The sequence below is a fragment of the Diorhabda sublineata genome, chromosome X, assembly GCF_026230105.1.
Source record: "Diorhabda sublineata isolate icDioSubl1.1 chromosome X, icDioSubl1.1, whole genome shotgun sequence".
In the NCBI taxonomy this organism is placed as follows: Eukaryota; Metazoa; Arthropoda; class Insecta; order Coleoptera; family Chrysomelidae; genus Diorhabda; species Diorhabda sublineata.
Window position 1 is genome coordinate 22,895,329 of NC_079485.1, and position 24,685 is coordinate 22,920,013.

At 32.0% G+C, this 24,685-nt stretch overlaps 1 protein-coding gene across 1 annotated transcript in view; it reads right to left on the reverse strand.

Moving 5' to 3' along the window:
• Positions 1 to 1,370: 1,370 nt before the first annotated feature.
• The window catches only part of LOC130450933 (homeobox protein ceh-30), a 112,079-nt gene continuing 88,764 nt past the window's right edge, over positions 1,371 to 24,685 (reverse strand). Inside the window, exon 3 of the mRNA XM_056789678.1 lies at positions 1,371 to 2,745. Within this exon, the coding sequence (XP_056645656.1) occupies positions 2,395 to 2,745 (351 nt within the window). The 3' untranslated portion in view covers positions 1,371 to 2,394. The remainder of the gene's footprint in view (positions 2,746 to 24,685) is intronic.

Below are 24,685 nucleotides of genomic sequence, written 5' to 3' on the forward strand. Positions count from 1 at the left end.
ATGTATTTTTGAAAATATCGTTTCATTATATTTAGAATGAATTTGAAAATTTTGTCAAGTTACAAAATAGGTGTATAACAGTAATATGTAATTGTTTGGGTGTCCAATATTAAATATAAAAAGAATTAATATCGACCCTGGTGCTTCTGGTTTATGGTAAATACGAGGGTTACTACTTAAGCTTTGCGATATGGCACCACTGATACGAGTGGTATTTGAGTTGTTCACAGATACATAAAACGTGCGATGATTTTCTGTGACTTTCGACGTGGATCAACCAATAGCAGTGTGCCGATCAATTCGCTTCGAATCTTGATGATGATAATTTGAAAATCGTTCAAAAAAAGATCGTGTCGATTGGTGCAAAGAAATGATAAAAAATTCAAAACACGTTTATAAGATGGTGAAAGGCGACGAATTATGGATTTATACATATGAACTCGAAACTATCTCAGTTTTTCAAGACGAGCCAAATGGTCATCAGTTCGGAATAACTGAACATATCGTCACTGTTTCATTAGAGCAACGTAGAACGGACTATTCTGAATGGTACACTAGCGTTTGTTGCCAGAAATGATCGTAAAAGTCAGGAAAACGAATCGCACAAGACGAATCATCCATCACACATCAGTTTAAACAAAAACGTTTTTAAACAGTGACATCCAATGGTTCCTTCTTATTCCCCCAGATCAAAAATAAATTGCTAGGTCAACGTTTTCCTACACCTGAAGAGGCGGTTAATGCGTTTAAATCACCACCTTTGGATGTACCTCAATCAGAATCAAAAAAATTCTTCGGGAATTTAGAGCCATATCCAATTATAAATATGTATTTGTTTTTATTTGTCTGTATCAAAACTTGAGTAGCAATCCTCGCAGATAATAAGGAAAATGCTCAACGATGGGCCCATTTATACCAAAAATATGTTTGTCAACGTTGTCTCATAGCACAATATGGTGGATTCTTTCACAAACAAAATCCATGCCCCACACTTAACTTCCTGTGGAAAATAATATTAATAATACAGCTCCATATATAAGAGTTAAACACCATACATTCCTTAGAAAAATAGCTAGAGAAATTGAAGTAAGCAAAAGCATCGTAAAGAGAATTATGAAGACACAAATATCACCCTACCTCTAATGATGTTATGATTGGCGAAAATTCCTTTGAAAGTACGTAATGATAGTAGTTTTCATAACAAAATGTTATAATGAATAAACATAATATTCATTCATATTCATTATTTATATATATATATATATATATATATATATATATATACATAATACTTCACTCAACAATTTATGGATTCAGATGATCTTAAAGTCGTAGAGTTACACCAGCAATGATTTTGGTGGCCTGCATGAGAGCGCTTTTACCAAGTTTTGCAGCTTGTATGGATTCTGCAGGGAATAATTTTGAGGAAACAGTTCAAATCTAAAGGATAGCTACCACTGAGCTGTCAGAGTAAATTTTTTACGTCAATTGTTACTGTTATTGTGATGCTATTCAAGTGGTATATCATATAGATAATCGAATTTTCCAACAAGACCTTCTTACGCTTCAATTTAAATTTGTTAAATGAAATCATAATATGAAAAAATATGTCGTATTGCTGGACAAAACCTTTTTCAATTAACATGTTTATAGAAATCGGCTAAGCAGAACCGGATTTACTGTTATTGGAAGAGATAGACTAAAAGTTAAGTAATAAAAAATGCGCCGAATTTGTTGACGAATTCGATTATTGTATATAAAGTGCCACTTAAATGGGTGAATTTTAAAAAATTTTGTTCTTTTAATTGTCTTATTTTCAAATACGCCCTCGAATGGTAGACCTAAAGTTCTGAAAGTAATTTCCACATGTTTCTCGGAACCACTTATTATATCTTTTTCCTTGAAGGTGAAGCTGTAATATAATTCCAGTCCTGAGATATGGCCGACGGGCGTTCTCAGCTGCTCTCCCGGTATAAGACGATATATGAACGAATATTGTTACCAGGTCAAATGTGTCATCTATATCTCAAGTATGAGATTTTTGACAGTATACATACGTTGATATGCAAAAATACTTCTGTTGTGTTACTATCATCATTGTTAACATTTCACTGCTAGGTTATGCATTTCTTCTATACGGAAATCATAAAAACTCGAAATACCATTTTTTTGGTTCGGCTGCAACATTTTATAAATATCCAAAAAATGTGAAATTTCTGTATTATTTAAATAATAAGAATATTTTATACCGAAGATTACATAATTCTTATCCAAATCATTCTTAGAATCAGAACAAGATTATTTGCTCAATATTTCTGAAAACAATGGCTTTCAATATCTATTAAAAAGAACAAAAGAGTAAAAGACACGTAAGTACCTACACGTTAAACACTCTTAAGATTTTTCTTGACTAACGAACGAAGAATTCAACGAAACATCCCTTGTCGCGTTTATCTGATTGTGTTGACTGGGTAATTGCGGGTTAGGAGAATGCGGGAGATTCGTTTTGAGAATATCTTTGAAGTTTTTATCTGGAGGGTAATCCACAATAGCGGATGCTACCGAACTCTTCGTATCACTTTCAATACTGGAATTCGAACTTTGGCTGTGGTTTATATTGGATTTTGTTCTTGTACGAAGTTCTTCAGGTTTCGAGGTTATGTTTTTATGCTCTGCCACTTCAATATTGGAAACATTGTCATTCTTTTTCCATTTGGTTCGACGATTTTGAAACCATATTTTCACCTGAAACAACAGAAAATACTTAATTTTTATAATGTTCTAATTCAAATTTAATTAGAAATATTGGTTAATTTTGCATTGTTACTTAATTGAATACATTCTACTCCATCTCGAAATTGTAAAATAGCAGTTCCATAGAATCGGCATTTGCGAATCTTTACAGATCAGTGAACAGTCTAATTCGATATTGAGCTAATGATGATCCACATAATTCAGCAATATGCCGTTGGCAACATTAAAGGGCTTCAACTATTTGTAATTATCCGTAACCACTGTCATAACGAAAAATATATAATTACATTAAGTTTATATGAAACAAAGTTTGAATACAAATTTCACGGAAACTAATACTAATACCCTATAACTGTTTCACGTATCATCAGGATTGAAAAAAATGCCAAATTATGTTCGAATACATCAATAATTATATAATAAGTAGAGTAAACAGACTTCCTTCTAGCTTCAAAGCTTAATTCTCTGATCGATTGCTTCAATTTCCAAACCAAAAACTAATCATCCCAACCACCATAACCACTAGGGTCGTCAATGTGGACAGCCAGAGGCGATTTTCGTATAATATTGAAAATTTTTGTTCAAAGACCAACAATAAAAGAGAGAAAATGAGTCGAAGACATATTGCCATGCAAAATACAAGAAAACTATAACTCTATGTTGGAAAATGTTTTTAATTTTATCTTAATCACCATCACCATATCAATATAAGTTCGTATATTGAAATATAATTAAATATATGATCGTATCCTAAAACTTGAATCCAGTCATAAATTAGAATGCTTTCAAAAATTTGTGAACAAGAAATTGCACATGGCAAAATTAGGCGAATAAGGTGGATGTTCAATGAATAATTTTCACATAAAGATTCAAAATTAACTCGTGGATGTCCTTTTACTGGCAGTAAAACATTCTATTATCTTTAGGCTAGTGCTGGCAAGAAAGTCCTACAGAATTTAGTTAGTGATGGCTGCAAGATCCAGCTCGTTTGAGTGCCCGGTCACTCGGACTCACTCGCCAGACTAGGATCGGCAAACTCACCGATGGGCTAAGAGCCCATCCTTGGTGCGGCTGAAAGCGTTGCTATCGCATCTCTCAACGGTCTAGTCGCAAGGCGGGCTCGCCAGAGATGGATGGAGATACCTGGCATAAGACAAGCGAAGGCACATATAGATGGACCTCGTGCGTCTCACACCAAACAACCGCTCCAACTAAATAGACGCGAAATACACGGTCATCTAAGACACCATCTCCATGACATGGGCATTACCGATGATCCGGTGTGCAGTTGATGCATGGAAAAGGACGAAATCGCGGACCACGTCATCTGTGAGTGCCGAGCGCCGAGCCACACTTGGGCAAGCCTCACAACGTGCCTAATGACATCAAAGGGTACAAGCCAAAGCGCCTGATTGGCATCTCAAGGACATCGGTCTTTGGTTACGTCAAGTGGGGCACGACGGGCCTATCTAAAGGCCTATTTGTTCAACAGCCCCGTGGCCACCCACAATTAATTATGAACTATGAACATCTTTTTATTAGAATCTTATTGGACTCGATAAAATGTATCAGGGGGAATTGCCCTACATTCTTAAACAATTCGTTGTTTTAAAACGTCAATACTGTCAGGAGCTGTAGCGTAAACTTTAGAGTTAAAGTATCTCCACCGAAAAAAGTTAAAAGTGTTAGGTTCGATATCTGAACTGGTCATTTTATTGGACCGCATCATCCAATTCATCTACAAGGATATTCCTTATCTCGATAACGTCTTACTGCAAAGTAATAGTATGCCAGATCATCAACTTGTTGGAAAGTTATTTCCAAGTTACCAAATTGATCTGGATTAACTTTCAGAATTTCAAGAATTAACGGTTCAATTGCGTTTTCTTTCGAAAAAAAGAGGCTCGACTATGTGATTTCTCGAAATACCTGCCGAGAAATTTACTTTTAATGGAAACTGCACATTTTTTTCGAAAGATGTGAGAATTTATATCACTCCATACCTAACATTTTGACTTTTAACATTTTCATAAAGAAAGAAAGTACTTTCGTCACTTAAACAAATTGTCATTACAAAGGTCTGGCCGTCGAAGAATTTTAGTTGACATATTTTTACAGTATTGCAGCCTTCAATGTGGGTTGTCATCTGAAAGTTGATGACTAAGTTTTTTGGCATTACTTAAATGATGGCATTCAAAAGTTTTGCCATCTCTAACTCGTCTGGTTTCGTAGCATCTAAAATATACAGATTGTCCGACGTATAACACTTTATTTAAATAATCTACAAAACTGACAGCTATCTAAAGATATCTATGGACCTGGACCTCAACTGCAGAGTAGTACGAGAAGCCAATAACAATACGGTGGGAGCTTATGACGAGGAAACTCGTAATAACAATGGAGAACGTTTACTAGCCCTAAGCGAACAGAACAATCTAAAAATTATGAATGGTTTCTACTAACATAGAGATATTCACCAATATTCCTGGACACAAAAAACTTGCAACCTGAAGTTCATAATAGACTATCCCATCATAAGACGAAAAACAAAAATGAAAATCCAAGATTTGAAAGGATATACTCATAAATGATCATCCTGCGAGAGCGACCACTATGGGATATAAGATTGTATTAAGAACAACAAATACAGTGTGTGTCCCTAAAAATCGGAAAATCTCTTGGACCATATTTCGCGATATTTCTGCCAAACTAATTGAAGCAGCAACAGAGACACAATACGAACATAGAAGAAAACTGTTCTAGAAATGTATAATAGGCGCGGACGTACCAAGGGAATAGAAAATCCTCATAATGTCAACAATCCACAAGAAAAGGAAACAGAAGCCAATGCGAAAACTATAGAGGTATTGTAGTAACCAATATAATAAGCAGAATGTACGGCAAAATACTACAAATCAAAATAAAAAAAGAGGTGGGAGAAAAGACTGGTTTTAGGACCCACAGATCGATAGTTGACCGCCTATATTGTATTACACAAATGATCGAAAAAAACTGCATAGCACAAGAAATCCATTTATTATTGTGGATCTGCAGAAAGCAAGTAACCGTCTACTCATAGCCAACTATAGACAATGCTAGAACAAACAAACATTACAAACAGGTTAATAAAAGCAGTCAAAAGAAAATTCGAAAATGGAGGGGGATTAGAATACCTGTCAGTGACAACACGTTTAGCTTCGCTGACGATCAAATAGTAATAGCAGAGGATCATGACGATTTAAGCTACATGAATCGAAAACTCGTAGAACAGTACAGGAAATGGGATATGAAATATGTGAGTGAATATAAAAAAAATGAATGTGAAAAGCAGCGGGTAAATCCAGGAGGGACAAGATAAAAAATGACAGAATAAGGGATAAAATGGGAGTCAGACACACATCAATCGTTGACATCAAAACCAAACAACTAATTTGTTATGGTCATGTAAAAAGAATGTCAGAGAATAGGATACCTAAATAGGTTCTAAAGAGGACATCACAAAGGTAAAGGAAGACCACGAAGAAGCTGGAGAGAGGGCATAGATAAGGAGAGAGAATTAATAAAAGATTTATAGGCCTATCGCAGGATAGACACATATGGCGGTTATAGCTCGGAAGAAGTCGGGACAATAATAGACTTGTAGTAGTTTGGTTAATGAATAAATCTGCTTAAGGTTCCCATGTAACTATATATTTGAGATTTCAATCTCAAATAATAAATTTTACTTTATTTTTTGGATATTAAAACATGCTCTCATTTTCAACTTTTTAAGTTTCCACCATTAACGAAATGCTTAATTGTTTTTATGTGATATAACACAAACCAACCCGATTTAATTAAGACGGTACCTACGTTGAACTGAAAATTGAATGTAATACTTTAAACAAAGCCAGAGCTGTAGCAGCGGCAACCACATCAATATGTTAATGTCAATTAGAAGGCAAATGCCGCCTCGCACAATACCACCGTCAACCAACATAATATACGAGTGGATAATAATTTGGTATAATAATTAGCGCAACCCGAATATGAAAGCCTGGACAGAGGCATTGCATAGATGTTTTGTTAATGGGAAGGTGAAATATGTCAAAATAAAAAGATCTCTACATTGATTATGACAGTTATGATATATATATATATATATATATATATATATATATATATATATATTTGTTGTCAAAAGTTTCCAATATATGTTATGTTTCGATTTAAAATTAAGTCCAAAGATCAACAAACTTGAAATTTTCGACTAAATTTAGATACATTAGTTTCCTAATTTCCTAAATTAAGAAAAATTTGGTAGGAAAAGTTATGTGGACTTCCAATGTTTTCCATTTTGTTTATTAAATAATCATACAAAAAGAAAGCCCTCATATTCTAAATACAGCCAATTATATTATATAGTTTTAACTCAACGTTCAGTAAACTATTTGAGACCTTTGTCTTTAGACTAAGATGCAAACATTGTCGCATTGCACTTTCAAAATCTTCTTTGGATTAAAATTTTTCCCAAAGATCTGTGAAAATAGTTATCTAACGGTGCAAAGTCCGCAATAAATGTTGGATGTGGTAGAAATTCAATACCACCAAGTTCTACGACCTTATTCCGTGTAACTTTCGTATTGATAGCTGGACCATCTGGAATCATTTTAAAATACACTAAACCTTGATGATTTCACCAGACCCACAAATCGACCTCAGATTCTGATAATTGACGTTTGTCTAATCACTGATTTTTTTAATTTTAATTTTGGGAGGTCCAAGAAATGTTCACATATGAAAGCCGGCATTACTTATGAGACACCTTCTGTCTTTTATCATCTACAACGTTATATCCGTTATCCAATTGATAGAAAACATTTTCCAATTTACGCTGATTGATGCGAATCCATAGATAAATATTTGATGGTGATAAAAAATTCATTCATTAAATCTATGAGATCCTTGATGTCTTCTTATTACATTCTTCTCCTTTCAAGCTCTTTTGTTTGTTTGGTAGTTTGTGAGTGAATCTGCACTCTCGCGACACAATTTTAATTTCGAAGTACTCATACAACTTAAATCCTTTCTAAATTGAAAACACTTAAAATAGATCTATTTGGTGTTCTTAATATTGATTGATGAAGCTCACTTTAGTCACAATAGTTAATTAATGTGATTTTTACTTGAAAACTTTTTCAAAATACTCAAGATTTGATATTAATTCTTTTACATTTGATACTTGAACAGTTATACTGCTTGACTATGACCAGATTTATTCTCTTTAATTTTTCTTTTCGTTTTCAAAAAACAATCATTCTAATATGGTTTTAAAAATGTAATTGTTTTGAATCATTTATCAATAGAATTTACATGAAAAATATCACGATAGAAGAATTTATTAGAATATGATTTAAGTTGTCGGGTAATGTTTTCCGTTTAATTATATAATTAAAATAGGAAAAATTAATGCAAATATTGACAAAATCATATATTAAGATATTTTTGTTGAATCTCTGTACTATAACAGACATTTAGCAATCCATAAAATTAATCGCATTCCGTAAACCATCCCTAAAGCACCGCTGCTGGGTATAGGGGTGGTAATTGATCAATAGTGCATCATCAAGGGATGCCAGTTTTGAACAGCCCTTGGAGTGTTTATCACTCGTTATGCATCGCTTGCATTACTAATGTCGTTTAAGTATTGATTTGATTCATGCGTTCATCCCGATGTTTGTTTATTAAATAGCAATTTAGGCATATTAATTGCGAAAATTGTTTAACCTCTTTATATCTAATATCGTACATACCGTTTGATCACATAGACTGCTCTAAATATTGACTGAACGGCTTCAGAATATTGGAAAAGTTATACATTTATATCTTCATAATCACTATAAGGGTTATTTCTGATTACGATTTTAGAAGCACAATCAGGATCCCTGATCTGGTAGCGTGTTGCTCATTCTATATATAAGAAAAAAATAAAATACACACGCCTTCATAGCATAAAAATTTTATGTAGGAGAATCCATTATCTCAAGAATGCTCAATACATAAGGAAATATTCCGCATTTCGAAGTTATGTTGGTAACGTCGCTGCATGTACTAATTATTTGTTTATCTCACAGTTTCAGGTCGCTCGAATTAGTTAACCTCCCATCGTATTCACCAGATCTGGTCTCAACAACGTTTTACTGTTTCCTAGCCTTAAAAGTTACGTCCAGGACACAGATTTTGATTAGACGAGGAATTTATCGCATACCTAAACGCACACTGTGAGAAGAAATTTTAATTAAATAATTAAAAAGTTTATGGACTGATTGTATACACTTAAAAGGAGAAAATATATATGAATGGATAATACACGTCGCAGTTTGTCGAATATTATTCTATTAATGTGAAAATTTCTGCATGATAATCGATTTAAATAAAATTTAGTTACTTATTTACACCAAACGGAGAAAGGAGTTTCCTTGGGAAACGTTAGAGGCATAAAAAAGTAAAACTGCTGGGATATCATTTCTGCAGAATCAATAAACATCAACACTTGGAAAACAAAACCCTTTTAAAATTTATTGTCTCGACTTATATCTCTGATTCAGAAATCTCTTTCGAAAGTCATTCTTTAAAAAGTCATAAATTTAACTGTCAAGCTTATTTTCTCTCAAGATATGCAGTAACATCGCACGTGGTTAGTGAAAAAATTTGTTCGTTTATATAATATTTCAGAATTAATTAAGAATAATAATTACTAATTTTACAATTGAACACAAGATTGAGGACGAAAAAAGAAGTATTTATAAAACTAAATAAGATTACGTTATTTGAATGTACTTGAAGAGAGACGACCCACTGCAGTTGAATGAACAATATCACTTTTAAGTTTTGAATAAACAAACCTTTAATGAAAACTAATTCTCTAATTTTATTTTCAACTGCAATAATCGGTAACCTCCTTTGTTCACTGTAAAATTACATTAATATTGTTTGAAGTGGTGAAGTTAGATTTAGCCTAAATATTATTTGTCGTAAATTCAATTTTTCTTCAAAGTTGGTCGATTCGCGTCTTTAACAACATCAAACGTTCAAACATCACTCGAAGTCACTTCAAAAAAGAAAGTTCGAGCAACAGAGCAAAATCAAGTAATTAATTTTCCAAATATTTGTTCAGTATAGTTATTAATATCAATAACGATGACAGTTATAATGATATTTGTAATTTTATAATGTATATTTTGTTTAAATCCTTCTTAGCTAGATCATTAAAACCTGCCTCATCACTAAACGCAATTTAATCATTTAGATGCGGCCCTGTTTAAGTAGCTGAATTAACTTTATGTTAAATACGTGTTGACAAATCACCACTCGTTGCGATTTACGTCGGTGTGAAGAATGGTTCGTTTACGACTAGATCCAAAAATAGGAAGCGGTGGTCATGCTTTATAGAAAATTAGGTAGGATAGTTTGTACCATTTTAACTCAAATGTTTTTAATTAAACTGAAGCAGTATATAAGCAATGTCAATTTGATTTGTACGCTAGCTACAATAATACCAATAATTTCATTTTCCTTATCATAATTAACTGGTTATATGATGATCAAGCTATATATTTTCAGATAGAAGAATACTACAATTCTTTTCAGGAAAACTGACAAATTGCTTTACCTATTCCATTTTACGTCACATAAATATAACCAGAAATCACACATAACCAAATAAGGCGAATCGTGATAGATGCAAGAACATTTTGGTGGTGTAATTGTACATTCACCTTCAAGCTTCTACTATACGATATGAAACTGCCTCCATATAACTTTATTTATAGACTTTTCTTTTCCGCCATAAACGGCTAACACCAAGACTTTCTTTAATCATTTATCGAGTACATCTTTGACTTCCTAGATCACACATCTCAATCTCTCAATGTAATTGAATACTAGGGGCTACCAGCATGTACCTCTTGACATAAGCTATATCCGTCCTGTTAAATTCAATATATCAATGAAAAATAGTTGCTTGTGAAGAACTTTACAACCAAATGCACATTAGAACCGTTCAATATTTTACTGTTCACTTATTCAGGATCTGGTAGATCGTAGCACACACAAATTTGTTATTGTAGTTGTCATAGCCACCTAAATGTATTATTTTAATTTCAGCGGAGATAACGCAAATATAGCTATATCTACTAAATTTTGGCATTTAGATATAGGGAACATTAGATGAAAAATAATAAGTATTTCTTAAGGATTGCGAAAAGCGAAAAATATACAAGATCTATTTGAAATAACAGAGTTCATTATTTTTTCGGAAAAAGGAAAGAGTTGACATCAATGTAAATACAACTATAATACCGGCCGTATTACAAGACCCTTGTTCACAAAAATTCATCGAAATCGTACTCTCCGTTTCCAAGATCAAAAATATTTATCCAATATTTATTTTTATGATTGGAGAATTGTGTCTCGTAACTTAGTGCCAATTGTACAACCTATGGTAGAACTATGGTTTGACCTCTAGTTTAAACCAAAAATAAACAAGATTGCTCTATTTTACAGGTCATAATTAAACATAGATTTTTCTGCCAGATATCATAAATATAATCAAAATTTGTCCGATATTCGTTATAAAGTTATATGAACAAACAACAAAAACTCGTACAATTTCTATGAAGTAGTACTTTTGGTTAACCTTGTGAAGAAATACAAAGAAACAGTCGAATCCATAAAAAAAGTGATACGGTAACCAGGAAGGAAAAATAAATTTAATAGTGAAAATAAGAAAAACTGACATGGCAATTTAAATAATCGCTCTAGAACGAATAACTTTTCTAGGTGTGTCGACATTGTTAATAAATGTAGAATGAGAATCTTCAATCAATGTATCAAAACCCTTCATAATATTTTGAAAATGTGAACAATTTGAAAAAGTTAGGTTCAGATCCTCCGTTTCATGTTGAATTGAAATTTAAACTATCCCCAGACCGCCGGTAAAGTTTAAATCAAGGTGTTAGTAAACGTCATCTATAAAACGTGACCGATGCTTGAGGTTCAAACTTCACTTGTAAAATTGGGCCTTATTCTATTTGAAAACCGAATTAAAAATGTTATATTTATTATTAGCATGGTGTTTTTAAATGCAGCGTCACTAGAAAATAGGTTAAAAGTTATATACAATACAATATACCAAAACTATTCCACTAGAATAATAGAATTCTTTGGAATTACTTTATAAATTGAAAGGACAGAAAAATGAATGTCCACTATCTAATAAAGATCTATTAACGATTTTAAAATACGTTCCTCAAATAGTTTGAAAAATATGCGCGCTATGTGATATTATATGAACGTACAACAGATGAAACATATTTCCCTGTCAGCCTACATTCTTTCCATGAAAGAATACCCCGTGATTTAATTATAACGAAGGAAAGAGAAAGCGAGCTCCGGTAGACAAGATTAAATTAGATGATATTCAAAAGGCACATTCCATATATCAGCATTTCTATGAGGACACATAATTTGATAGAGAGACGATGATATAGGAAAGAGGGAATCAGGTGAAACGGAGCACACTAGGTTCAAACGGTTCTAGTAGCCACTTCCAGCTGAAACATTAATCGATGTATTCAGTGTCGTCGCTACACGAATAGGGTTTTACAACACATAAACGGACATTTGATTATTAACAAGAGGGAAACAATTCAAACAAAGTACTTCTAATATATGAAAAATTAATCAGATGAAAACGATGAAAAAATTGTTGGACGATTATCAAAAATTGTTAGTCTCGTCCAATATTTATCTGGAAATGCAAGAATGCATCAATTTACTGAAAACTATTGAATAATTTTATTGACAAAAGTGAAAAGTTCAGGTTAAATCAATCTCCTTCAAAGTACTTGGCTAGCAATGCACAGAAAATATTTCTGAAGTGACTTACATCTGTTTTGTCGAATAGTGTCGAAACATTTTCCTTCAACAACTTCTCTTATTTTCGTAACGAAGCAAAAATGGCACTGTAATAAATCTGGTAGGTGATGTGTATGTTGACGGACAGAAAGACATTTAGCGGTCAAAAACTCGGAAATCAAAAGGTATTTATGTTAAAATGCTGAGAAAACAGCTATTGTTCTACTTTTCAAGTTTATTTCGTTGCTTATTGTTTCGCAAAATATTCCAATATCCCTTTGAAAATTCAGAGATAACAGATTATACCCACTTTCATCATTCTCGTCCTTAACTGATTCGTTCCTCACATAATTAATAGACAGAAGTGATTTCTGTTACGAAAATTCATTCACCGCATTCTTTGATCACATCTCGTATACAGTAGCATCCAAATCATTAGATGGTTGAATGCATAAATATCAGAACTACAATATTATAACTAAGAATTCCAGCACCTGATGCTACAGATATTATTGTTTTCCAAAGTTTAGAAAGACAATAGAGCTTTGTCGTTGTAGAATTAATAAAATAGGTGCGGTGGCTATGGTTACAATATTATGACTCTAGCTATCCCTTTGACATTTATCGCCTTTTTAATGAAATTTTTATAATTCCAGTATAAAGACCTGTTTCTATTAATTCTAGTTTCACATCACAATTTCGTCGCATCTATTGACAATTTTTACAATTGAAATGTTTTTATCAACTTCCCAGTGGATCACAATCTATCTATACAATCTAAATAATGTTAGGTAGATATTAAGTAATAGATATGACAATTCAGGACATGTAGAGGAGACATCCTGACATGCATTTTTTTTCAAAGTTGTTCTACTACTGCAGTATTGACTATTTTTATCATTATGAGTTTCTGTGGATTCTTAGCACTAAATAACTAAATGTAACGGGACTTTTCGTTTCAACCTTCGTACTACGCGTAGTTTATTCACTATACTTTTTGCGAATACATTTGGATGCACTTTTAGTTTTTCTGTACGTTATTTCTTCTTTGACTTATACACTTGCACTCTGGTAAATTGCTCCAATGGTTATAAACCCTGTGACTCTCAGTATCTTCTTCTCTGTACGTTCAATATTTGAAACAGCATCTGTTCACCATAAATCTAGTCTATAGGTCCAGACTGTTATGAAATGGTTTTGTAACTGAATATTCCATTTTCAATTAACTATTCTGATTTTTTACTTATGGCCCAGTGGTCTTCTTTAGGACAATATGTGTTTGACTGAGATACATACCCAAATATTTGACTTCGTCAACTTGTGAGATTTCTTTGCCTTTCATTACAAATGTTTTATGTTGTGAATTGTTCTCATTTATTTCAATTTTCATTTTGTCATCCATTGTTCTATTTTCATCAGGTTATTTTGTAGGATTTCGGAAGCTATTATGGGAGTTTTTCAGATACAAAGATTGCTGTGTCATCAACAAATGTGGCCGCGGTTATGTTTGTGTCTGTTGACAGGTCAACTGTAAATATTAAATATAGTGTAGGGCTTTCTAAGGGGAAGCCACCGTGGATTGCTTTTTTTATCCTTTTTTTGGCAAGTTCTGTTTTAGTTCACATAGGAGGACTATAGCAAAACTTTGCCAAAAGCCTGGAGAGGATTATTTTTTACTTTCAAAGTCTTCATTGATTCGCTCCACATCTCTATGCACTTTTTGTATTGTTGAATGTAGCTGCTTGAATACAAATTGGTGCGATGTATTGGTTCCTTGTTTTCTAGTAATGTTTCCTAGTAAGGGCCAAAGTTTGCTGACTTCTTGAAAATTTTGACTACTTGCTACTAAGAGAAAACTAATAGGTCGATAGAAACTTATGCATTCAGGTTTTTTTCTGGCTTCTAAATCATTATTATTTATGATTATTTCAAATTTTTGTGAATCAAACATCTACGTTTTTATGGAAGCTGCTGAAGGATTTCTCCTGTAATAAAATCAAATCCTGGAGCTTTTTTACACCAATTTTGTGTGGTATGATATTCTTGATATCGTTTCCTGTAAATTTTTTTCTAGCAGTTCCTGTTGATAAGGCTGATCACAAACAGATACAACTGCTTCTTCATTTTGTAGTGGATATTCTCCATCATTGGGTTTACCATATTTGTTATACACAAGCTTCTGATTTTTCTAAAGGACTTGAGGGCCACTTTCCCATTTTCGTTCTGACAGGTGGTTTTGAATAGTTTGACCGCTTTCGTAATGTCTTCATTGCCTTTGCATCCGGTTGCATCCAATTGTTGCAAGTTGTTACAATTAGAATGCTGAATGGATGGTAGTGTTCACCTAAGGTTTGTACGATTCTATTTTGTGAATGTTATTGTGGTTTACATCTAAGTCATTTTCGACTCGAGCAATACTTGACCTTAGCCTTGTTTTAATATTTTTTTATATTGAATATTTTGCTATTAATCAATATTCCATGTGTAATAATATACGGATTCTATGAAAAAGAGTGTTTTTAATGTTTTGTTTACTCGAAATTGTACAACTGATAAATATTTTGTATTTGAACATGTATGTTTTGAATATTTGAAATAGAACAAGCAAATAATGCAACACAATGTAGCATGAGACATTAAATAATCATTTCAATTATTAATAAATAATTTTTCAGTCAGTCTAGTTAATTACGTAAAACGTATGTCAACACTTTCAACATATTTATTGGGATTAAAATCACTTCATTACAGAATGTATTAAAATTTGTCATTTTATATATATAAATTTGATCATAATTCAAATGAACGAACATTCCTTAAAGTAAAATTGGGGATTCAATTAGAAATACAATTACTTTTGTTTATAAATAAATAGAGTGGATCATTTTATTAAAAACATAATATTACGTACTACCCTTGGCTTTGTATAGGTATTACAGTGGCAATGTCAACCTGCCTCTTCTTCACCTTATGGTGAAGAAAGAGGTATTTAGCGACGTCCATAGGCTATTCCAGATAGTAAAACCATTGTATAAAGAATAGGATAGTAGGTTAACCTTATGGAGATATCATTTAACAAGGTCTACGCCACCAATAGATGGCAGTGGAGATTTGGCGTCCACAGCACGTTTTTTCTTAGTGTAGGTCGTAGCTTGAATTACGTGTTTTCTTAGCTTTGGTTGCCGAATTACCGCAATAATAGATGGCGTCAAAATTATTTAAAATATTATATTCAACCCTTAAGCTGTGTTGTAAAGTTTCTTATTAAGGGTGCCTATAGCAAAGTTGCAATTTGAGTTCATTATTGTATTGTATTCGTTGTGTTACTGTTGAGTTTCGTTGGTTGAATCTTTGAACTTGGATATATATTTCATTTTTAAGGTAAGTGGATATTATTACAATTAGTATACATCACTACTCTCTTAGTTAATATATTCAAATTATAAGAGGCGCTAGATGTATAAATGCTACAGCTTACAATTTCGAAAAAAAAACTGTATATTTAGCGAGCTACTTACTAAAATGTATGTATTTATATAACAAATAATCCCTTCTTCTATTCAATTTTTTAGAAATGGCTGGAAATAAGTGTGTTTATTTCAAGTGTGGACTAAGTAAAAGATCAGATCCTACAATTATAATGTACCGATTTCCTGTGAATGACCCTACCAGATGTCAAAAATGGATCATACACTCGGGTGAGTTATTCTTAAGACAATTATTTTTCATAAAGGAATAAAAAATAGTGAATGTGAATAAATGACTGTTTACAAATGTTCAATACTAAACATAAGGAGGTATTTAATTATCGTCAAATAAAAGATAATTCGTCCAATAGTTTATTTGTATTATGGTCGCATTGCATATTATACGAGTACAATGATATACTACAAATTCCAAATCCATTCAATCTTATAAACTTATCAAAAGTACTTGAATCATACCTAAATTTAAACTTAGAAGCCACCTTTATAGTAAAGACAAACAGAATAGAATAAAACATTTTTGAAAATATTTCAAACTTATACATAAACACAACTAACCGAATACAAAGGACTGAACTTTAATATTTCACAAAAATTGAAATAGTATTTTTTGTTATTTTTTTATGTTTATGAACTAAGCACATAATAATGAGGTAGTGTGTCTGTGTATTTATATTCGTAAATTGTCCCGTCAATGAGGCAAAAATTTCACCTGTTCAAATGTACATAGACTGTCTTTTTATCACATATATTATGGTTATAATACTATATTCTATGCCATAACAGATTGACAAAATAGTAACAATTAGGGAGAAAATTATAATTTCCTTCAAGTTATACATGAAAATCTTCGATACGACGGTTCGTGCCTTCACGAGGCAAACATATAGGTTTTTAATGAGGATATGCTTATTTATTATAATTATTAGTCAATTTAAGCGATATAGCACACTTTTATCTCGAATAACTAACGTCACTAATAATTATTCTTAAATACGTTTCTGTAGTAGATACACGTTTTGATTTTGTTAAAAAATGTACTGAGAGCTTTACTTTAAACATTACCTGGTGTTTTCGATATAAAAAAGAACTTTTTTAACCAATGTAATGTCCCTCCATAATATAATCACCATTTTTGTTCATTGTTCCTTTTTGTCCTCGTATCTATTAAGGGTTAGAATATAGTAATGCCATATACCATCTTACGATTGTTGAGTACTTTCAATAAAAATGAATTTTAGTTTCAATTTTATTATATTTATTGCAAAAAACATATTTAACAAGAGATAATTTTATTTGCTAGTAAGTACCCGCTTTTATGACCATACATACTGGGTTCAGATAAGTAGCCTTTGCCTGCTTTTATTATACCATTAAACAAACAGATGGTTTTGGAAGCATTTATGATCTCATTGTAAAATATAATTTCTGAAATTTGAAGGTAGGAACAAGCTCCTCAAATACATTTTTCCAGTCGCAGATTATGAATGAATCCCATCCCAACAAATATTGAGGTTAGTTATTTATTTCACGATTTACCTAGCCATAACTTCCTACAGTGATAATAGAAACAGCCTATTTAAAACTATAGAACAAATTAATTATCTTCAAAAAATGTTAGTATAAAAAATCCTGGAGAAGAGCAATTTATATTTTCAACTGTAGTAGTTGGTGTCTTTTTTGTAACTTTATAACTATATTAAATGTGACGCCTTGGATATATTTTTTAATGGTATATATTTTTTGTATTGAACTTTAATAGGTTATAATTTCAAAAATATATGACTCTTGCTTGATTTACCTATAAGAGATTTGTGAATAAAATCATTTTGTTAAATTAGTACCAGTAGTAATATAAATATATTTAACTCAACAATTAGCTCAGTTTTAACATTTCTATATTATTTTGTGGTCAATCCAAAAAGTATAAATAGATAATAAAATAAATAATATTTTCGATTATTATAATTTTTGGCTCTCCAATGTGAAACCAAGACCGGTCCTGGGTTAGTTGGTACTCTTATCGGTAAGGATGAAGCCATTGTATAAATATCTTCACACAATGATAAAACTGACAAAACGATTATAAGTAGGTATTCTAGTAGTAGTTGATAGGACAAATTTTTTTTCTTTATTAGAAAGAGTTTTTTTATTTATTGGTCTTATCCAACTTTTCGCATTGATCCGTAACTTTCAATACAAAGCCAATGAATATTTATATTAAAATCAGATTATTTAAATATCTTTGGTACGTATATACTTATTTGTATATTTCTGGTTTTGTTACAATTCTTTGAATGGTCTTTTTTGTTTGATTTTAAAAACCCTTATTAAAGATAAGTATGAGAGTGTTTTTGCCGTTGTTGTGAGCATACCAAGAAATTTCAATGATGTGTAGTTGTTTTTAAGAATGATACACAGGTATGGAATTATCATTACACAATTCGGGAAAATTCTGTCATTCCGACGATGATATAAGATACAATTAGGGAAATTCCAAATAAGGGTACTACTAGTCGTTATTCCATTTATGCCCGTTATTGAAATGAAATAAATTCAAGTTTTTGAACATAAAAAAATACTACTTTACCATAACCATTACAATAAATATGTATGTTAACATTGATGTTCCTTATTACAAGTAATGCTGTTTTGGCAAACCCAAGCCAGAAAAATCACTAAGAAATATGCTGATCTGCAGCAAACATTTCAGTGAAAATATTAGTCAATCTAAAAGATTGCTTACTACTGCTCTACCATTCCGCTACAAAAATGATGAAAGTTCAGAAAGTGAATCGGATAGGGAAAATTTGGATGAACAAATAATCCAATTGAACGTTTCCTCACATACACAAACATATTCAAATAGTGATTTCATTGCCCAGATTCATTCCAGAAACATTGACATGACAGATACTTCTATCAGTAACCATGAAGATGAAGAGTGGTTGAAAGGGTTACAGAACCTTCCATCTCGTTCCTGTGGGAATTGGACGTAGGAAGCAGTCATTGCAAGAAGAAAATGGACGGTTGAGAAAGGAACTAACCAATGCTAGGAAAAAAGTCAATAACCTGAATACTCAATTGAGAGCTACAAAAAATAGGATTATGAAAACGCAACATAAGATGAAATCCCCATGGTTACTATCTGAAAAGTAAACTACCCTGTCATTATTTTATAAAGGACCTAAGACATACAGATATTTGCGACAAAAAGGGTTTATTTTTCCAGCAATATCAATAGTGAAATCATGGGTTGCCAATTTCCGTTGCAAACCTGGATTCAATAAAAAAAATTTTATGCACCTTACTTTATAGGCGGATACGATGCTGTCTTACGAGAAGAAGTGTATTCTAATTTTCGACGAAATGTCTATTAAGAGGAATCTGGAGTACAACATGAAACAGATTTAATTGCGGGTTTCGAAGATCTGGGCGAGTTTGGAAGAAAGCCTTTCCCTTCCAGTGAAGCTCTAGTTCTCATGATCAGAGGAATCTATAGCATTTGGAAAATTCCTATTGCCTACTTTGTATCGAATGGTGGGGTGCCATATGCTTCTTTATGGTGTATAATTACCAATTACCAATTGGAAAAACTTATTAAGACAAAACTAGACACTATAGGCATAGTATGTGATTTATCAACTACCAATCAAAAACTCATAAAGCATTTGGAGGTTAACAAAAACCAACCTTATTTTTTTCATAATGAGAAAAAATATTATGTTGAAATGCGTTAGAAACAATTTTTTGAACAATAGTTTCTTATTTAATGGCCAGTTCATATGTTTTTCTGACATTCGAAAAGTTTAAGATCTTTATAAAAGGAGCGAAACAGGAAAGGCCTTATTGAAACTGACTGATAAGCATATCAATCCGAATTCTTTCGAAAAAATGAAGGTTAAATTAGCTGCCCAATTGTTGAGTCACAGTGCCATAACGACATCTTTGGAAACTGGTGAACTTATTTCAAGTACAGCTAAAAACACGGCTAACTTTGTTGTAACTATGAACAATTTATTTGATACCCTGAATAGTACACGTTTACATTCAACCAAACCCTGCAATCGTGTTCTGAGCGAAACGAATCCAGCTAGCAGCTTTAAGCTCAGGATATGATTTATTGGAAAATCTATACAAAGTTGGAAAAAAGTGAAATTTGACCAGACCTGATAGCTTTGATGGTTTTCTTCTCACCATAAACTCCGATAAATCATTTGCAAGTGATCAAAAAAATAAAGGTTTCAATTATTTATTCACAGGCAGACTAATTCAAGATCCACTTGAAAGTCAATTTTCTGTTTATCGTCAAAGAGGAGGGTATAATAGAAACCCAACAGTGAAAGCATTTCGAGCTGCATTTAAAATAAATATTGTCGCCAATTTAATGAGGCCAGCCACCTAGAAGTGCTAATGCAGGCAGTCCACTGGATGATGATGATAATATGCTGCTTTTACCAACAGATGACAATGAAGCACTCGCTTCATTAAATGTTGAAGAAGAATCATCATCATAACAAACGGATTCATCCACCAATTCAATTTCTTCCAAGGTACATTCGAATGATATTGCGACGCTAGAAATTATTATTATAACGTTATTATAATTTTATATTAACAATTTCATAAAAAGTGTAGTTATTATTGTTACTTTATTTAATATTTCTGTTCGATATTTTCTAATAAATTCATTTACTAAAACTTTGAGTGTTTTATTTAGTTATCAAATATGAAGGATGCATTTACCTCAGAGCAAAAATCCGTGATTCCTGACGTTTATGCCAAAATCTAACATTTTTTTATGTACATTCATTTATTTCAATTTATTCATTATCTACTTCATAACTTCACATTGTATTTAAAATACAAAATTTTAACTCGTCCTACTCTATTTATATTGAAATCCGTCTGTTTACAATTTAACTGTAAGTCCAAGCATTAGGTAATGCCATAAGATGTTTATTGCCTAACCGACCTCTGGCCTGTTAGAACCTTCATGCTAAAAAATTATCATCTAGGTATCTTTAGAATTATAAGCAACAAATAGATTTAATAAGTTTCGAATATCGACGACAGCATTTCTTCAAGAAAGGACATATTGCACTATTGAAGAATTCTACAATGTCATTAAATGAATTATTAGTACGATATTGTATTATTATAGATTAAGTATATTTCATCTCGTTACGTTTGAAATATTAGTATAGTTAGAACTTTTTAGAAGTTATTGTTTTTGATTTTGTCAAATATATTAATACAGTATGAGAGCGGAACAAAATCAAAAATATTTTTCCCAGGAAGAAAATGGATAAATCACATAAATCAACTGAAAGTTAAAAAATACAAACAAAATAGCCTCGACTTATTTTTTCGCCTCTTCAAAATATCATCAAAATATGATTGTTTCAAAAATACATTCATGACCGAGGTTCTGAAATCGCAAATTCATATTATTTCAGTAACCAAAGGAAAGTATATATATATATATATATATATATATATATATATATATATATATATATATATATTTTATATACTTTTGAGCAAGGATCCTTCTTTCTGTTCCAAATTTAAGTGATTAACAGATTAATGAAAAATTATTTGTTTCATTTTCTAGTGCTACACAAATTCATTACAAAAATATTTTTTATACATTGAAATTGGTAACTAATAATTAGTACTGAGATTAAGTTTATTTTCGGTTCGAGATGAATACATGCTAGAACATTAGAAACATGATATTTCAAAATACGCCCTATCTATCTATTGTAAAGATTCCTATCGAATAGGTAATTTGTGTCACTTTCGTAATAAAAAGTAAAATCGGCAACAATGTATTGTCGGTTCGAATTTCGAAGATAAAAAAAACTTCACATTTAGTTGGGATCTTTTCAAAAAAATTTAGTTGTTGAAAATAGTGCTGTTTATTTCAAATGGCACTAAGCTACGGGTCATTTTTATGAAGAACGAGCGTAAAAGTTACTAAATGGTGTTCAAAATTGCCTCAAATGGTTTTCACATTGTCACTGTTTTACTATTCTATTCTTTATAAAATGGTAAAACTAATGCCAGAAAATCTGACAGTTCATCTAAGAATTCTAGAGCTAGAAAGCGTTACAAACCCATGGACCAAATGCATGAGATGATAGTCAAATATATATCTCGTTAAAAGTGGTAATTATAGGTCAATAAAAATATTATTAGGTATTTGTGACCCAAAATGCAAGCTCTTCATACCACTAGGAACATCACTCATTATTTTCCAGGTAGAGTTGCTAGCAATAAACATATGTGCTGAAGAGTGTTTGGATAGAAATCTTTCTAAAAAACACATTAACATTCTCTCAGATAACTAGTCAGCCTTGAAAGTCCTGAAAGCTTTTGTGTTCATGTCCAAACTAGTGTGGAAGTACAAACAAACTCTAAAAGCACTAGCTAATAAAAAAAGTAATTCTAATATAGCTACCAGGCCACCAAGGTATATAGGACCAGAGCCCTACTGTAACCACAACAATAATGTACTAAATGGACGACTAAAAAATCAGATGGAAACTTGCTCCAGAAAAACTCGGAGGTCTTATCCCGAAGATTCATAACCAAATCATCTGAGAAGTCTGAATAACGTCTTGTGATGATCAGGAATGACAACAAACCGGTGTTCGGTCTTCTGACAGCTCATTGCTTCATCAAACATCACCATAAGACGATAAGTATCTCAGAGGACCACAACTGTGAGTGAGGCATGAAAACGGCAAAGCCTGTAGTCTACGAATGCTCTGCCGATTTCGTTAATAACTTAGGAAGTGGGACACATAAACCTCCCAAAATAGCCTCATTTGGGAGAAATCTACGTTTTTTGGGAGCAGAAACATAAGATTTGGGGTCTTGTACAATAGTTATTCATAAATCAAGGCACTAAACGCATACTTTTTGTCACAAGGCAGGAGACCAGACGAGTGACCAAAAGAGACTTTTTTCGAAATCGCCCAGAAAAATATTTGGAATTGAGGCAAGCAGAATAGGTTATGAGTGCCGCATTTAGTTATACAGCTAAATAATATGATTATTTCTTCAAATTGGCATGCAAATCTTATGTCTTTACATTTATTTATATAAATGATTATAAAACCGTTATTAATAGTTATTCATAATGTGCGCCTTGTTTCCCAATGTCAGTAATGAGGTCACAACTCTCCTCTTTTAGCACATTTATTTGTGATAAGAGCTAAAAATCACAAGGCGCTAAATCTGGTGACTGAGGCGAATATGCATAGACCAAAATCGAAGGCAATTTGTGGCACGACGTGATATCATGATGAAAAGCCGTTGGATCATACTTCAGGTCTCCTCTAATTGCAATACTTTAAAACAATTAGCATTACCTCGATGTTTTTCTATGGTTGACAGATCTTTGTAGGCGAGTTGAGTAACTCGGTTTCCTTTAATTATTTTGAATTTTCGTTTCAAAGTCATAGCCATAGATCCACGACGATTGAAACACGATTTTCCTTTTGATTAATGAAACGTCTCAAAATAAATTTTATACTCGCGAAAGTAATCGGTTAAAATAGTTCGTACAGATTCCACAAGATTTCAAGTTCTTAATTGATTTGAAAATGCAAGTTTGTCCACTTTTTGTTTATCATCTGTTTTGAAGTACTAATCGTTACTCGTTTTTAACTCACATATCCACATTTAAATCAATCATACCACTCGGAAACAGTCTTCATTATCAACAGAAATAGAGTTTAACATTTCGTAGGTCTTTTTGGTACTTTCATTCTATTTAAAATATGTTTCTCAAGACGCATGTTTTACAATGGACAATGCAAATACAATCTGCTTAAAGTGGATGTGATTATAGACTGATGAGCTTGGTTAAAACTTGTTACTGCTTATCTCAAGACATACGGGTATGAGATAGTTTAGTTATAATAGGTACAGCATAAGTAATTACAGCTATGACGAAAAATATGCAGTATTTTTCTCTCTTATACAAAACGGCAATAACAGTCTATTTTTAGGCAATTTGACAATGTTATGCAATGGATTATTTTATAAATTTTATAAATCTTGGCGTAAAAACGTTGCCTTAAACTAAAATAGAGCCATTCAACTATTTTAAAAATTTTCTCATCAGTGTAATTTCTACGGCAACTGAAGAAGAAATGAAAATGAAATTTATTAAAGAACAATTGGGTAGAATCTAATAATTAGAAATATGTTTTTGAATTGTGAATACAAAATTCACTTTTATACGTGACCGATTACTGGAATAAACATAATACAATCACAAATAGTTTGTTTATATTGGTAAATCTTTGAGATCATGAATTGCTGCTTTATTATTTCATTTTCAAGCTGAAGTCCATGGTTACTTCTGCAAATAAACTTCAAAACACATCAAAGAACTTTGCAATAATATATAAACAGTTATTTTCTTGAAGTATATCTGTTGGAACTTATGAAATTAATTAGTTCTTAAAATTCACATCCTTAAACAGGGTGTCCAAAACCACTTCTATCACATGCAAACATCTGATAATATA